Source organism: Mesoplodon mirus (genome assembly GCF_964341445.2).
Source record: "Mesoplodon mirus genome assembly, chromosome: 10".
Lineage (NCBI taxonomy): Eukaryota > Metazoa > Chordata > Mammalia > Artiodactyla > Ziphiidae > Mesoplodon > Mesoplodon mirus.
The window spans coordinates 7,822,754-7,839,982 of NC_138986.1; the positions used below are offsets into that span (position 1 = coordinate 7,822,754).

The window sequence follows — 17,229 nt, forward strand, 5'->3', positions numbered from 1 at the left end:
AGCAGCCAGTTCAACAAGGATCAGTTCAGGAAGCCCCAGGCTGGTCAACACAGACATGGTGATTCACACACGCTGAACAAACACAAGACCAAGTGTGCCTGGCCTACTGGCACTGGACCACCGGCTCCGTCACATGACACCGTAGAGACCGGAATCAGTCCTCCTCTCGCCCAAGGCTGCGACCTTATAGACTAACCACGGGATCAATGACGTACAGAGACCCCTGGCCTGACGAGCTCAGAGGATGTCACTTCCTCTTCGTAGCCCCTCAGGGAGGCCCATGTACTCACCCCATCACCTACTTCAACTTCTTTCTTAAAGATTCTTAAACTTATCATCATTTGCCCAGCTGCTGAGACAGCGTAAGGACCAACAGCCTGTCTTATACATTTTACAGCCCAACCCTACATGAAATGTGTCCCCTTTGTCTCAGTTCTAGAAAGTACTACCTCAGAACACCCATTAATAGTCCAGTGGGTCCCAAAGTTGGAATAAAAAGAAGACATATGATCTCAGAATTGGTAACTCGTACTGCTAAATAAGAATGAAATAAACACTAACAACACTTATCAGTACATGTCACGGTGACAAAAATCAAGTGAAATCAGAAACATCATTGGACGCGCGGGGACGGGGGGGAGGGCGGAGGGGAGGGCCGGGGGCGGAGTCACGATAGCAGGGTGGGAAGACACAGAGTTCGCATGTCCCCACAACTAAGGCGCCTGCTGGACGCTGGTGGGGGACCCTAACACCTAAGGAGATGGGAAGAACCCCCAAGCAAACTGGTAGGATGTGGGGGGCTACGGGGATTGGAGAAGTGGAGACCTGACAGGACCAGTGCCCCTGAGGGGTGGCTGAGGTGGGGAGGGGCTCCGATCAGCGGGGAGCAGGCCCAGCGTTTCCCCTGCCCAATCGGCCGGGGAAGTCTGCCCAGCTCCCAGACCGGGTCCTACACCCTCAGAGGTCCCCTCCAGGCCGGATTGATCCTAGGGACATAGGAGGGAGGCCAGGAGAGAACAGAAGAGGCAGGAGGGAGGTGGCTCTCCAGGACCAGAGGAGCTGGAAAGGAGCAAGGGCGTTTGCCCTGCCCACTCGAACCCAGGAAGGCTGCTGGGCTCCCGGGTGGGGTCCCCCGCCCTATGAGACCAGGGGCGGGAGGCACGCCTGGGCCCCTTTTGCTCCCTGAGCCTGAGCCGCACCCCCTACACCCCCCAGGGCCTTTTCCAGCCCTGTGGGTACCGAGCATAGGCCCCACCCACCACCCAAACCTCACCCCTGCTAAGGCCCCGCCCTTCACAGCCAAGGCCTTTTCCACCTTTTTTTTCTCCCCCTCTGTTTTTTTTACTATTGTGGTTCCTTTTTACCTTCCAGTTGTTTCATCTGTATTTTTATTTTTATATTTTTTCTAACATATCTGTTAGTTTCCTAGTCTAACTGTATTTTTTACTTTGTTATTGTTCTTTTTTTTTTTGCCACCCCTCACAGCTTGCAAGATCTTGGTTCACAAGCCGGAGGTCAGGCCAAAGCTCCGGCGGTGGGAGCTCTGAGTCTCAACCACTGGACTAACAAAGAACTTCAGACCCCAGGGAATATTCATCGGAGTGAGGTCTCCCAGAGGTCCTCATCTCAGCACCAAGACCCAGCGCTACCCGACAGCCTACAAACTCCAGTGTTGGAAGCCTCAAGCCAAACAACCAGTAAGACAGGAACACAATTCCACTCGTTTAAAAAAAGGAAAAAAAAAAAAATGAGACAGCAAAAAAGTATGTCACAGATGAAGGAGCAAGGTAAAAACCTACAGCATCAAATAAATGCGGAGGAAATAGGCAATCTACCTGAAAAAGAATTTAGAGTAATGACAGTAAAGATGATCCAGAATCTTGGAAATAGAATGGAGGCACGGATTGAGAAAATACAAGAAATGTTTAAGAAAGATCTAGAAGAACTAAAGAACAAACAGAGATGAACAACACAATAACTGAAATGAAAAATACACTAGAAGGAATCAATAACAGAATAACTGAGGCAGAAGAACAGATAAGTGAGCTGGAAGACAAAGTGGAAATAACTGCTGAGTTGGAGAATAAAGAAAAAAGAATGAAAACAATTGAAGACAATCTCAGAGACCTCTGGGACAACACTAAAAGCAACAACATTCGAATTATAGGGCTCCCAGAAGAAGAAGAGAAAAAGAAAGACTCTGAGAAAGTATCTGAAGAGATTATAGTGGAAAACTTCACAAACATGGGAAAGGAAATAGTCACCCAAGTCCAGGAAGCACACAGAGTCCCACACAGGATAAACCCTAGGAGAAACACACTAAAACACATATTAATAAAACTAACAAAAATTAAATTCAAAGAAAGAATATTAAAAGCAGCAAGGGAAAAACAAAAAATAACATACAAAGGAATCCCCATAAGGTTATCAGCTGATTTTTCAGCAGAAACTCTGCAGGCCAGAAGGGAGTGGCAGGATATACTTAAAGCGATGAAAGGGAAGAACCTACAACCAAGATTACTCTACCAAGCAAGGATTTCATTCAGATTCGATGGAGAAATCAAAAGCTTTTCAGACAAGCAAAAGCTAAGAGAATCCAGCACCACCAAATTAGCTTTACAACAAATGCTAAAGAAACTTCTCTAGGCAGGAAACACAAGAAAAAGACCCACAAAAACAAACCCAAAACAATTAAGAAAATGGTAATAGGAACATACATATCGATAATAACTTTGAATGTAAATGGACTAAATGTCCCAACCAAAAGACACAGACTGGCTGAATGGATACAAAAACAAGACCCATATATATGCTGTCTACAAGAGACCCACTTCAGACCTAGGGACACATACAGACTAGAAGTGAAGGGATGGAAAAAGATATTCCATGCAAATGGAAATCAAAAGAAAGCTGGAGTAGCAATACGCATATCAGATAAAATAGACTTTAAGACTATTACAAGAGATAAGGAAGGGCACTACATAATGATCAAGGGATCAATCCAAGAAGAGGATAATAACAATTATAAATGTTTATGCACCCAACATAGGAGCACCTCAACACATAAGGCAAATGCTAACAACCATGAAAGGAGAAATCAAAAGTAACAAAATAATAGTAGGGGACTTTAACACCCCACTTACACCAATGGACAGATCATCCAAACAGAAAATAAATAAGGAAACACAAGCTTTAAGTGACATAACAGACCAGATAGATTTAATTGATATTTATAGACCTTTCCACCCAAAAGTGGTAGAATACACTTTCTTCTCAAGTGCACACAGAACATTCTTTAGGATAGATCACACCTTGGGTCACATATCAAGCTTCAGAAAATTTAAGAAAATTGAAATTGTATCAAGTATCTTTTCTGACCACAATGCTATGAGATTGGAAATCAATTACAGGAAAAAAGTTGTAAAAACCACAAATACATGGAGGCTGAACAGTGTGCTACTAAATAACCAACAGATCACTGAAGAAATCAAAGAAGAAATTAAAAAATACACAGAAACAATTGACAACAAAAACACAGTGACCCTATGGGATGCAGCAAAAGCAGTTCTAAGAGGGAAGTTTATAGCAATTCAATCTCACCTCAAGAAACAAGAAATATCTCAAATAAACAATCTAACCCTACACCTAAAGCAACTAGAGAAAGAACAAAGAAAACCCAGTCAGTAAAGGAAAGAAATCACAAAGATCAGAGCATAAATAAATGAAATAGAAACAAAGAAAACAGCAAAGATCAATAAAACTAAAAGCTGGTTCTTTAAGAAGATAAACAAAATTGATAAACCCTTAGCCAGACTCATCAAGAAAAAAAGGGAGAGGACGTAAAATCAATAAAATTAGAAATGAAAAAGGAGAAGTCACAACTGACACTGCAGAAATGCAAAGGATTATAAGAGGCTACTACAAACAACTATATGCCAATAAAATGGACAACTATGAAGAAATGGACAAATTCTTGGAAAGGTACAATTTTCCAAGACTGAACCAGGAAGAATTAGAAAATATAAACAGACCCATCACAAGAAATGAAATTGAAACTGCAATTAAAAATCTTCCAACAAACAAAAGTCCAGGACCAGATGGCTTCACAGGCGAATTCTATCAAACATTTAGAGAAGAGCTAACACCCATTCTTCCCAAACTCTTCCAAAAAATTGCAGAGGAAGGAACACTCTCAAATTCATTCTATGAAGCCACCATCGCTCTGATACCAAAACCAGAAAAAGATATCACAAAAAAAAGAAAATTATAGAACAATATCACTGATGAATATAGATGCAAAAATCCTGAACAAAATACTTGCAAACAGAGCCCCACAACATATTAAAAGGATCATACACCATGATCAAGTGGGATTTATCCCAGGGATGCAAGGATTCCTCAATATATGCAAATCAATCAATGTGATACACCGTATTAACTAAGGAATAAAAACCATATGATCTCAACAGACGCAGGAAGAACTTTTGACAAAATTCAACACCCATTTATGATAAAAACTCTCCACAAAATGGGCATAGAGGGAAACTACCTCAACATAATAAAGGCCATATATGACAAACCTACAGCAAACATCACTGTCAGTGGTGAAAAACAAAGCATTTCCACTGAGATCAGGAACAAAACAAGGATGTCCACTCTTGGCACTCTTATTCAACATAGTTTTGGAAGTCCTAGCCATGGCAATTAGAGAAGAAAAAGAAATGAATACAAATTGGAAAAGAAGAAGTAAAACTGTCACTGTTTGCAGATGACATGATACTATACATAGAAAATCCTAAAGATGCCACCAGAAAACTACTAGAATTAATCAATGAATTTGGTAAGGTTGCAAGATACAAAATTAACGCACAGAAATCTCTTGCATTCCTACACGCTAACAACGAAAAATCAGAAAGAGAAATTAAGGAAACAATCCCATTTACCATCGCAACAAAAAGAATAAAATACCTAGGAATAAACCTACCTAAGGAGGCGAAAGACTTGTACTCAGAAAACTGTAAAACACTGATGAAAGAAATCAAAGATGACATAAACAAATGGAGAAATATACTATGTTCTTGGATTAGAAGAATCAATATTGTGAAAATGACTATACTCCCCAAAGCAATCTACAGATTCAATGCAATCCCTATCAAGCTACCAATGGCATTCTTCACAGAATTAGAACAAAAAATTTTACAATTTATATGGAAACACAGAAGACCCCAAATAGCCAAAGCAATCTTGAGAAAGAAAAACAGAGCTGGAGGAATCAGGCGCCCTGACTTCAGACTATACTACGAAGGTACAGTAATCAAGACAGTATGGTACTGGCACAAAACCATAAATATAGATCAGTGGTACAGGATAGAAACACCAGAGATAAACCCATGCACATATGGTCACCTAATTTACAAAAAAGGAGGCAAGAACATACAATGGAGGAAAGACAGCCTCTTCAATAAGTGGTGCTGGGAAAACGGGACCGCTACATGTGAAAGAATGAAATTAGAACACTCCCTAACACCATACACAAAAATAAACTCCAAACAGATTAAAGACTTAAATGTAAGACTATAAAACTCTTAGAGAAAAACACAGGAAGAATACTCTTTGACATAAACCACAGCAAGATCTTTTTTGACCCACCTCCTAGAGTAATGGAAATAAAAACAGAAATAAACAATGGGACCTAATGAAATTTAAAAGCTTTTGCACAGCAAAGGAAACCATAAACAAGACCAAAAGACAACCCTCAGAATGGGAGAAAATATTTGCAAATGAAACAACAAGTCAAAGGATTAATCTCCAAAACATACAAACAGCTCATGGAGCTCAATGTCAAAAAACCCCAAACAATTCAATTAAAAAATGGGTGGAAGACCTAAACAGACATTTCACCAAAGAAGACATAAAGATGGCCAAGAGGCACAAGAAAAGATGCTCAACATCACTAATTATTAAAGAAATGCAAATCAAAACTACAATGAGGTATCACCTCACACTGGTCAGAATGGCCATTATCAAAACTCTAGAAACAATAAATGCTGGAAAGGGTGTGGTGGAAAAGGAACCCTGCTGCACCGCTGGTGAGAATGTGAACTGATACAACCACTGTGGAGAACAGTATGGAGGTTCCTTAAAAAACTAAAAACAGAACTACCATACGACCCAGCAATCCCACTACTGGGCATATACCCTGAGAAAACCATAATTCAAAAAGAGTCATGTACCACAAAGTTCATTGCAGCACTGTTTACAATAGTCAGGACATGGAAGCAACCTAAGTGTCCATCGACAGATGAATGGATAAAGAAGATGTGGTACATATATACAATGGAATAGTACTCAGCCATAAAAAGAAACGAAATTGAGTTATTTGTAGTGAGGTGGATGGACCTAGAGTCTGTCCTACAGAGTGAAGTAAGTAAGTCAGAAAGAGAAAGACAAATACCGTATGCTACCACATATATATGGAATCTTAAAAAAAAAAATGGCATTGATGAACCTAGTGGCAGGACAGGAATAAAGACGTAGACATAGAGAAATGACTTGAGGACACGGGGTGGTGGGGGAGGGAGAAGCTGGGGTGAAGTGAGAGTAGCATCGACATGTATACACTATCGAATGTAAAATATTTAGCTGTGGGAAGCAGCAGCGTAGCACAGGGAGATCAGCTTTGCGATAACCTAGAGACATGGGATAGGGAGGGTGGGAGGGAGGCTCAAGAGGGAGGGGATATGGGGATATATGTATGCATACGCTGATTCACTTTGTTGTACAACAGAAACTAACACAGTATTGTGATACAATTATACTCCAATAAAGATTTTAAAAAAATCACTCACACACTGTTTTACAGGAACACAGCAGACATTCCTCCTACTCAGGAAAGTTATAATCTTTAGATCTTAAATCGTAAGATATAATCATAACATCTTAAATGTGGAATTCCATTCTTTTGCAAAAAGAGAAGAAACAACCATGGTACCTGCCACTCTCTGAAATCCGTGGGGTCCCCGCTTTGCCTGACAGGATGAGATGACTTTGGACTTGTCATCGGTCGAGCAGACACCTGAAGACAGCTTTCCACAGACCCGGAAGTAATAGGTATATTCGCCAGCGCTCACAACGGTGTCATTTAGGCCAAGAGGCTTCAGGTCATACATGTTGCCATGCCTTGGGTCTCTCACCTCACAGTTGTCCCCTTCAAGAACACGAGAAGGGAAGGGCAATTACACACACTTATACCTTGAGGCAAAAGTTCTGCACTTTTAATCAGCTAAGTACTGTCTTCAAAGAGGCATTAAACATCACTTCCACGTTCTCTCCTTTTGTCTGTATACATAAGACAAACTGCCTGGCAAACAGCTTTCTCGAAAAGCTTACGTCACAGGATGAAGATCCACTTAAGCAAAACCAAACCCCACATTCATATTCTCAAGCGTGAGATGCTGAGAGTCCATCAGTCTGGGCTGGTGAGGAAAACGTAGCTAGCAAAGTGAGCAATGGAGTGGAGTAAAAAAAATCAAGGATAAGCAGCTGTCCGCCCACTAATGGACATTTCATGATCACGCACGGGGTTTCCCATCTAAGATGCTGTTAGAACAGCCCCTACTTCACACATTCACCAGCATCAGTGAGCAGGGCCGGGTCTTACCTTCCACGCGGACGACGGGACAGGCTTCCACGGTTCTCCAGACAAACACATACTCACAGTCGTCCAGGAGCTGAAAGGTCGGGGATCCCTACAACAGAAACCAACAGCTCGCTGTGTTCTCATTTATTTAAAAAATGAGTCAAATGGTAGCTAGAACTAATACCCAGCTTTTAACCTCCACGAGAAAAGTACATGGCACTTATGAAACACATCACATCTGGGGGGAAACAGCACATTCTAGTCAAACTCCATGGCAAGTTCTACATCAGACAGAAGACCTGGAAACTGGAGGGGCGTGAGAATGAGGCACGACAGACACGCACCGTGGTGTGGGCGCACTCGAGCGTTATCCTGGTGGAGAAGCGCTGGTTCCCGCACTTGTCGCCGTTGACATAGACAATGCTCAGGGACCCGTTGGCGGCAACTTGAGGACTGACCTGCACGACGCCCAAGTTCCAGCTGTTGTCTTCCGACACTAGGCAGGACCCCACTGCGCTGCCTGGAAGGGCCAGGAAAGCCGATGAACTTGGGGGTGGGGGGAAAGGCAGGACGAACTTGAGTCCAATGCTCGGAACTCACCGTAGCAGCCGGGAATGTACGGGAGAGGATTGCAGACACTCAAGTAGAAGGTTCTCCTTTTTCCATCAGCCGAGGTGTCAACTGCAGTCCAAGGCTTCCTGGCTTTGCTTAGGCCACTCAGATCATACTCGTTCCCAGCGAGGTCTGAAACACATGAAAACGCTGGAAATCCCTGCCTTCCTGGCAGCTTTGGGCACCGCCTTTCAACCCCAAAGACCAAGGATGCACGAACTTAACATTCATAACAGGGACTCCCCTGGTGGTGCAGTGGTTAAGACTCTGGCGCTCCCAATGCAGGGGGCCCGGGTTCGATCCCTGGTCAGGGAACTAGATCCCACATGCATGCCACAACTAAGGAGCCCGCCTGGCACAACTAGGACCCAGCACAGCCAAATAAATAAATAAATAAATATTTTTTTAAAAAATAAAAACATTCGTAACAGAGAAATGACGAGATCCACAGGACGCCGAGAGGCTTCTCCTACAGAAACATACACCTGCCCTGACCCTCAAAACCTCCATTACAACAGGTGTGGAGGTGAGGCTGGGGGCCACCACAGAGAATGAGGGCTGCTGGAGACCCGGCTCAGCACCCAGGTGCACCTTACGGAGCTTTATCCTCTCGTTCTTTTCCTCTCTTACACTGTAAGAAGCTCTGACCGTGTACTTGATTTTTTTCCCCTAGTTTTCTTCTCCGTTCTTAACCAGCTTCTGATCCCAAACTATAGCTCAAAACCATCAATTATGTATCGAGATTCTCTGCAAGAGAAGCTTTACAATTCTAGTATCATTCAAAGAAAATATGTAACACATATATCATGCTGCCTGTAAAGTAAAACATACAGTACACAAGAGACACACGTGCGCACACACACAGACACACACGCAGGCAAAGACACACGCTTTTGACCGGCCTCTTAATTCCTGGTCCCCCGGCCTCACCCGTGACCTGGCAATCCACTGGAGAAGGTACACAGGCCAATGCAGTTTCAAACTCAAAGAAAGTGTCCCGGATCCCCAGGTCAGAGTCAATGTCTTGATGCAGGAATCTGGGGGTCCCTGGGTAAACGTCGTCATTGCAGGTGAAGCGGATGATGAAAGCATCAGCCCTCCCTGGGAACAAGAAGACCAGACTGTAGGAAACCACAGCGATCACAGTGCAGCCGTACACGCGCGTGGCACCAGCAGAGTTTGCCCGGGAACGAGCCTCCAAGCCACCCTCTAAGACGATCACGGCGAAGCGCCAGGTCTGGTTCAGGGACCCAACCTGAAGTACAAAGTGGCCATGTTCACTGTGATAGCGACCCACGTAAACCGTGAACCTGGTGTCTTGGCATTCTTCTATTCCAGGAAGTGTGCAAATGCTATATCCGTTTATCCATCCGAACATTAGAAAAATGTCACTCTCCTTTATGGGTTTATTCGACAATATCTACTAAGTTCCTACTACACACAGGAGTGAAAGAAACAAGAAAACCCGCCCTACTGGGAGCTGACACACCAGTCCAACGCCCAAGTAGTAAGCAAATTAAAGGCAACCCCTCACAAACCAGTTGGAAACAAAGGAAAACGCAGCAGGGACGGGGCCTAAGAAACCCCAAGGGTGGTGGGGAAGAGGCATGGCAGTTTCCAACGCAGTGGCCGGGCTCCCTGAGAAGGTGCCATCTGAGCCCACCCCAAAGAAGTGAAGAGAAGAAATGAACTGCCTGGCAGTCTTGAGGGGAGAGCACTGCGGACACAGGGAACAGCAAGGACGAAGGCTCAGGTGGGGAGGACCGGTGAGAGCGGGCCTCCACAGCTCCAGAAGCAGGAGGTCAGCAGGAATGAGCGCTAGCACAGGAGCGGGTGACCCCGTCAGAGGAGCAGCCAGCATCCCTCGGCCACTGCACAGGGCTGGCTGCTACTCTGGACGCACGTGGAGCCCTGGGGGGTCTGAGCTGGGAGAGATGTCGCCCAACACTTAAAACATCGCTCCGACTGCCCAGGTGAACACAGGCCACTGGGGTGGAGTGGGGAGGACGCAAAGCAGGACGGGCAACGCGGAGGCTCCCGCAGGGGAGGGGACCACGGGCGGGTGGTGAGCGCCGGAGGCTGCACTAAGGGAAGAACCCTAGGGTCAGCAACACGTTAACCCTCACAGGGGACCAGAAATGCCCGGCTAATACAGGAGGAAACTGAGGCAAAAAAGAGGGTAAGGAGCAAGTCCGGGGCAGCACGGCTCTAAGGGCTGGTTATACATGTGCTGCGCCCCTGGGGTTGCCGGTGCCTAGATTCAAACCCAGCACAATAAATGTCAGAGGCTGTCAGCCACACGATTAGGGCCCCCCAGAAAGCTATCTATAAATGCCTAATCTATTTCATTTTTAAACCGCACTCTGGAACTGGAGAGCAGAAGAATGATAAACAAGAATGAAGCACGCTGCTTTCTGGATACTGGAGTGAGTGAGCACCTGACTGTTCTGACCAAGAGTTGAAGAACTTGCCATCTGTAAAGCGAAGGATTACCACTCCCCCGGCTCTACTAAGTTCTCCTCCAACCAACTAAAATTATCTCAGTCTGTGGTCCAAACCCTCCCCGACAAATGATACAGAACAAGATCAATTCCCTTTCTAGGGCAACCCTTCCAGGATCTGAGAGCAGCCCCCAGGCCCCATGTTTTCTGTCCCTGAAGTTAAGAAGACCCCAGTTCTTAAAACCCCTTCACAGGAATCCTGAACTCATCCCTCCGAGCCCTAGGAGTTCCCTTCCCAGCGTGTTAATGGATCCGTCAGCTTGAGCGTGACGCACAAAAGGAGCCGATGACCGCAGGCTGTCACGGGTGCAGGAGGACAGGGTCATTCCCACTCCCTTCTGGATACTAAGCTCCTCTGACATCGACTCAGACATCCCACATATTTTCCGCCCCACACATCACACGACTGCCCCCTCCTGAGTCCATCCCGGTGTGGTGCAAAGAGCACAGGTTTAGAAGTCAGAAGGCGTGGGTTCCAACTTCAGCCCTGCTGCTCACTGGCTGTGGGTTTGACTGCACCTCTGTGGGCCTCCGATCCTCAACGCAAAACAGAAACGTGTTAGCCCGCAGAGCCAGGATGAGGATCGAGAGACCTGGCTGCCAGCCCTGGCTCCGCCCAGCGCTGAGCCAGTGACTCTGTCCAGGGCTCAGGGCCTTCCGGGGCCTTCGTCACCCGTGAAGCAAGAAGGTGGCTAAGCAGAGGGTGTGAGCGCAAATGAGGTGCACGGGGTTGGCGGAGAACCAACCCACTAAGCGCACACAGCACTCCACACGGGACCGGCACACACGGCGAGCATTCACGACGGTAGCTGTGACTCCACCACCACCGTCCTCCCGAGGCCCTCAGACTCGGCCTTGCACCTTATGACACCAAAAATGGCAACTTTCAGTTTACAGTCACAGCTGCAGGAAGGAGTAGAAATGTGAACCCACTGGAGATGCAAAACTGTATTTAAAGGTACAATAAAGACTGAGTAGAGGAACTGGCAAAAAGAAAGACATTTAGGAAAAAACAAAGCTGACTGCTGTTATCTTCACCCACCGCTTCTTCAATACCTGAAACACACAGCACAGAAGGCCGAGCGAACACACTCCTATCAGAGGAGCCGCTGGAGGTGCTGGGGGAGGACGCCTGGGGGCGGGCGCAGCAGAACCTAGTGGCCAGGCCCCCTCCGGCCGCGGGATGCTCTCAGGCCGCTGGGAGAGCACACCAGAGGCTGGGCACGTGGGGCTCAGAGGCGGGGAGGGTGGCCAGGACTCAGAGTCTACAGGCACTCCCGTCACATTCTGCAAGGTTTACAGTCACAGAACCCCCAGGACACCGGTTAGCTGCAAGCACAGGGACGTGAGCTCACCTCTGGGGTGGGAAGGAAGCCCCGTGTAGGTCAGAGTTATAAAGCCCTCGGTGGACAGCTGGAGGCTCTTCTCCAGTCCCACCAGCCTTCCTGGCTTCAGATTCTTCAGCTCTTCCGTCTGGGTCTCTGCCTCACAGCCGGATGCTGGCTTTCCATCCAAGGTGCCACAGACGGGCATCGCGCCGCACACGTTGAACTGCAGGCCAGACAGCGAGAACCACACACCAACTCAGGCCACGTGACTCACCGCGAACATAACCCCGAGCAACCCAAACCCTGCCCGGCCAAACAGCGTTGCCTGCTTGTTATCCAAACAACTGCATAATTTGTTCCTTATTAGGCAAATGACCAACTTTCCATGCCTGGGCAATTAAACCCTGAAGCTAGCACATAAAGCAAAGAGCAAAGTCCAAACGGCAATGCCCATAAATTGCCTGTAAGGCTTTATTTATACAGCCCTGTATCTCTAAATGCATGAGACACATTGCATATAACAATGCAGCATGTATAAGAGAGAGACTATACGTAGGCAGAATTTTACAGTATTTTTGATTATATGAGGAAAAGCATATATGGTTGAAGTCACATTAATTAAAAGTAAATATAATGGGACACCCCTGTATTTCTTAAAGCTGTTGATACCATTCGATTTAAATCCAGTGGTTGATATAATGAAGTAGGATACGCTCTTCGGTACGAGACACAGAAAGGAAAGACTTCTCTACAACTGGTATGCGTCCGTGGACGACATATAAAAAGTTAAGAACCACCTGTACAAAGTATTTTTCCTTCAGACCAAAGTTTACTACTTAAGAAATGGCCACTTAAGACTACACCCAGGCAGGTGCTCTGCAGCCACGTGGGCTGCGTGGTCACAGAAGTACGTAGTATGTAGGGGCAGCTGAGCCCAGCAGGGCCAGGTGATGAGGGAACAGTGCCAAGCAGCCGGCTGGTGGGCGGTGGTGGCCTGAGAGCCCTTCTGGCAGCACAAGGGCTGTGTCCTGACTCCGAGGAGCCTAGACACCCACTAATCAACTCCGCTTCCACTTGCATCGTCCACAGTCCGTCCCTGCTGTCCGCAACTGTGCACCTGCCGCCTCCCGCCCCTGCTACTGCACGGGCACAGCCTTTCTGGCCTGCTTCGAGCATATTGTCTACGGGGTCACCTCTTCCAGTATGTCCCCTACAGAGTTCCTCTTTGCTGGCATGTTCTCCCTGGGTTCGCCGCCTCTGGCATGTGCTCTGTGGGACTCTCCTCTTCTGGCATGCTCCCTGTGGGGCTCAACAAAGTTCCTGTCTGCTTCTCACACTCACACAGACAGCCAAATATATGTCACCTATGATAACCTGTTACAAGCCAAACTCCAGAGCAGCAACTTCTGAGAGGGGGTGGGGAGAGGGAGGGCTGCAAGCCACCGTGCTGCTGAGTGACGAACCCCGTCAGGTGCCTTCTGGCTCTGGAACAATCCGCAGGCCCTCCCGCATGCGCTGTGCCTGCAAAGTCCCCTTTGCAAAGTGCTATGACATTCTCACCCCAACTTCCTGCTTTCAAAGGGTATTCTCTTCTTCCACTGTGGATTTTGCTAGAAGAAGTTAAACCTCAATAAAGATTTTTAAAAAGCTTTCTCCCTATCTAGCAGCGCTTAGTTTATGACAGAACAGCATTAAGTGGAGATTTTCCTCCTCACCGCTCCAGACACCCTGTCAGGGCCGCCCATGAAGGAAGTGCTGTCAGAAGATCCCGGAGCACTGCCATCGGTCGTCTCCCTCTTATAGGCGAATATAATTTCCACTTGGCCAGTGGCTCTGAAACCCCAGTGGGCATCAGAGCCACGTGGTGCCTTGTCAGAACAGACTGCTGGGGCTTTGCTGTTGGCGCAGTGGTTAAGAATCTGCCTGCCAATGCAGGGGACACGGGTTCGAGCCCTGGCCCGGGGAGATCCCACATGGCATGGAGCAAATAAGTCCTTGCGCCACAACTACTGAGCCTGTGTTCTAGAGCCCGTGCGGCAGAACTACTAAGCCTGCGCTCTAGACCCCGTGCTGTGCAACAAGAGAAGCCACCGCGATGAGAAGCCCGGGCACCGCAATGAAGAGTAACAACTAGAGAAAGCCCGCGCGCAGCAACGAAGACCCAACGCGGCCAGAAATAAATCAGGAAATAATTTTTTTGTTTGTTTTTTTTGCGGTACGCGGGCCTCTCACTGCTGTGGCCTCTCCTGTTGCGGAGCACAGGCTCCGGACGCGCAGGCTCAGCGGCCATGGCTCATGGCCCCAGCCGCTCTGCGGCATGTGGGATCTTCCCGGACCGGGGCACGAACCCGTGTCCCCTGCATCGGCAGGCGGACTCTCAACCACTTCAGGGAAGCCCCCCTTTTTTTTTTAATAAATAAATTTTAAACAAACAAACAATCCAGGCTGCTGGGCCCCACCCACAAGACACTGCACCTCCTGCAAGCTCCCAGGCGATGCCCACGCTGCTGGCCTGGGACCACCACTCCAGACGCATGGTCACGGGTTAGGAATAGCCTATTTTCTAAAGAATGACACCCTCACATCTGCACCATAACAGGATGGGGCGACGGTTTCACCTCATTTCCCCTTCAATCTGGATTTTCTCATCTCCTCCTGGGTAAAAGCTGCCATCACAGGGCCCTGGGCAATTCCTGAGGGCACCTGCCTCCCCTGCAACCAGCTGCAGGTGACTTTCACGCATCCTCCCATCCTTTCAAGGCAAATTGGAAATCATCACACAAGCCTTACCACAAAAGTCTTCCCGATGCCGGAGACCACATATCCTTGGGAACTGTTTAGTGGGTTCAGATCAAACACATACCCACTGTTGGGGTCCCTGATGGTGCAGGCCTGCAGGAACAAAAGAGGCAAAGAGGCACATTCAAACCTGGTCCATGAGAACATGGCAAAGACAGAGCAGCTCCAAAGCCTGCCCCGTGTGGACTGCACTGACGCTAAACCCCGCCCGAGAAGCAGCCCTGGGAGAGCTCATGGCCCCTTCCAACACCGCATCTGAAGCACTCCAAGTGGGACACCAGCTCAGAGATGCTGACCTCATCTGAGCTCCTAAGGCTGCTTCATTTACCTGAACAAGACCACTGCTGACCCCCAAAGAAAAGTGCGGAACCGTAAGAGACCCAGAAATAATTACCTGTCTCTTCCCCTCTTCTAGGAGGGATAACGAGCCCCCCCTCTTCCCCCACTGCCTCGTGTCTTTTTTCCACCCCACCCGCCATATGCAGAGAATGGAGCAGTGGCCACAACCTCAGAAAGCACTGCCAGCGGGCCAGGGCGGCATGCCCCGACTCCCACCCTCCCTGGGTCCCACAAGCCCGGGACCCCGCGCCGGGAACATTCATCTGGGTGAGCCTGGGCTCTGCTGCCTGATGGAGCCCTGAAAAGGGAGGGAGGGAGGGAGGGAAATCCGTCCCATCATAAAGAAAAACACCCCGTGCTGTGAACACAAGGTGCACCCCTGGGAGGGCAGAGAACACATCTCAGAGCAGCTGGCTGCCACGTTCTGCAGGCAGGGGTTCACCCGAGGGCAGGAGCGCGTGCCAAGGCCGAAGAGCGGCACGAGGCCAGCACTGCAGCGGGCGCAGGGCTGAAGCAGGGATGTGGCTGGAAGCGGAGCACTAAAACCTTAAACATCACGTTAAACCACACGGGCTGTGTCCGACAGACGACGGGGCACGTTTTAGGCATGGTCGTGCTATTGAAGCACCCTTCTCTGCGGTGACGGAGAGCCCAGAGCCACTGCCACGCTGAAGGGACAGTGATGTGGAGAGAAAGGAAGGAAACCAGAGGAAAACTGAAGGTCCTGGGTCTCGTCCCGGGACTGGGAGCCGGGGCTGAGGGAGAGGTACGCGGGATGACTTCCAGATGCCTGCTGTCGAGGCGGAGGAAATGCAGACGCTGTAAGGGATTAAGCAGCACAGGGGGAGGGGTGCAGGGCCGGGACGCCCGGGTGGGCATGGCCAGAGGCCCGGGACCGCACCCGTACCTGGTCTGTGTCTGTCGTTACTCGGATAGGACAGGCAGCCTCCGTGTTCCACAGGAAGCTGACCACACACTCCCAGCTGAGAGAAAATATGGGATGGGTGCTCTGAAAGGACAAATCCGGGATAAGCGTCAATATGAGAAAATGGAACTGGCTCTAACCAGAAGAATACTTGCCTGATAAATAAAAAGAGCTAAAATCTATGGATTACCATGGGACAGTGCTAGGCTGGGTGCTTCACGTGCCTCATCTGATTATAACTTCATGTCCTCAGCGTTCCTACCGAGGACATGTTCTTGTTCCCTCTTACACTCGGATGCTGGGAAATTCACCTGAGGTCACGCCAGGAGTCAATGGTAGAACTGGGATCCAAACCTAGGTCTGAGTCCAGTCCACGCTTTTGAAAACAGTTCTACACCCAGATGCAGGACAGGAGCCAGAGCCAAAGGTCCCCGTGCACAGGATCACAGCCACGCGAGCGCAGACACAGGCGAGATTGACCTATGGGGTGAGGGACCGGCACGGGGCGGGCGAAATGGACCGGGAAGGGGCTCCAGGAGGCTCCCGGGCTCTATCTGCAGCCGTGGGTCTAGTCACACGGGTAGGCTCATCCCGCTGTGAGTCACTGACCATCTGGGCACTTTCCTGGGTGTGTTTTCAATAACAAGTGTGATGAGCATTCCTCAACTGAGCCTCAGGACAACCTCTAGCCGCCCTCTGTGTACAGATGAGCAAATGGAGGCACGGAGGAGGTGAGACGCCCGCCCAGACGCACGGCTGAAGGAGATGCTAGGCTGTCCCGCAGGCCTCACCCACCAAGCGCCCTCTGATCTGAAGTCCCCACCCTCTCAGCCGCAGTATCACCAACAGTGAACTGAACACACACCCAGCCCTCTGCCTCACCACGCGGCTGTGCAAAGTCCTGGGACTGCGGAACCCCCCGGGACATGACCCTCACTCAGTGTTTCCTGGGCCCATGAAATGCGCCACCCCCTGCAGCACCGCTGAGGGATACAGTAACAACGTGCATTCGCTCTGGAAACTGAACAACCCTGTCCAGATAGGATGTCACAGGAAAGCTGAAAAACTAAGGGTCCGAGAGAACTT

General features: G+C 48.5%; 1 protein-coding gene across 1 annotated transcript in view; it reads right to left on the bottom strand.

The window, feature by feature from the left end:
• IGF2R (insulin like growth factor 2 receptor) overlaps window positions 1–17,229 on the bottom strand; it is a 109,570-nt gene that overhangs the window by 31,201 nt on the left and 61,140 nt on the right. Inside the window, exons 20-27 of the mRNA XM_082633713.1 lie at window positions 16,126–16,227; window positions 14,871–14,972; window positions 12,108–12,303; window positions 9,182–9,352; window positions 8,240–8,383; window positions 7,984–8,159; window positions 7,661–7,748; window positions 6,992–7,207 (exon numbers count right to left, since the gene is read on the bottom strand). Of these exons, the coding sequence (XP_082489839.1) occupies window positions 6,992–7,207; window positions 7,661–7,748; window positions 7,984–8,159; window positions 8,240–8,383; window positions 9,182–9,352; window positions 12,108–12,303; window positions 14,871–14,972; window positions 16,126–16,227 (1,195 nt within the window). The remainder of the gene's footprint in view (window positions 1–6,991; window positions 7,208–7,660; window positions 7,749–7,983; window positions 8,160–8,239; window positions 8,384–9,181; window positions 9,353–12,107; window positions 12,304–14,870; window positions 14,973–16,125; window positions 16,228–17,229) is intronic.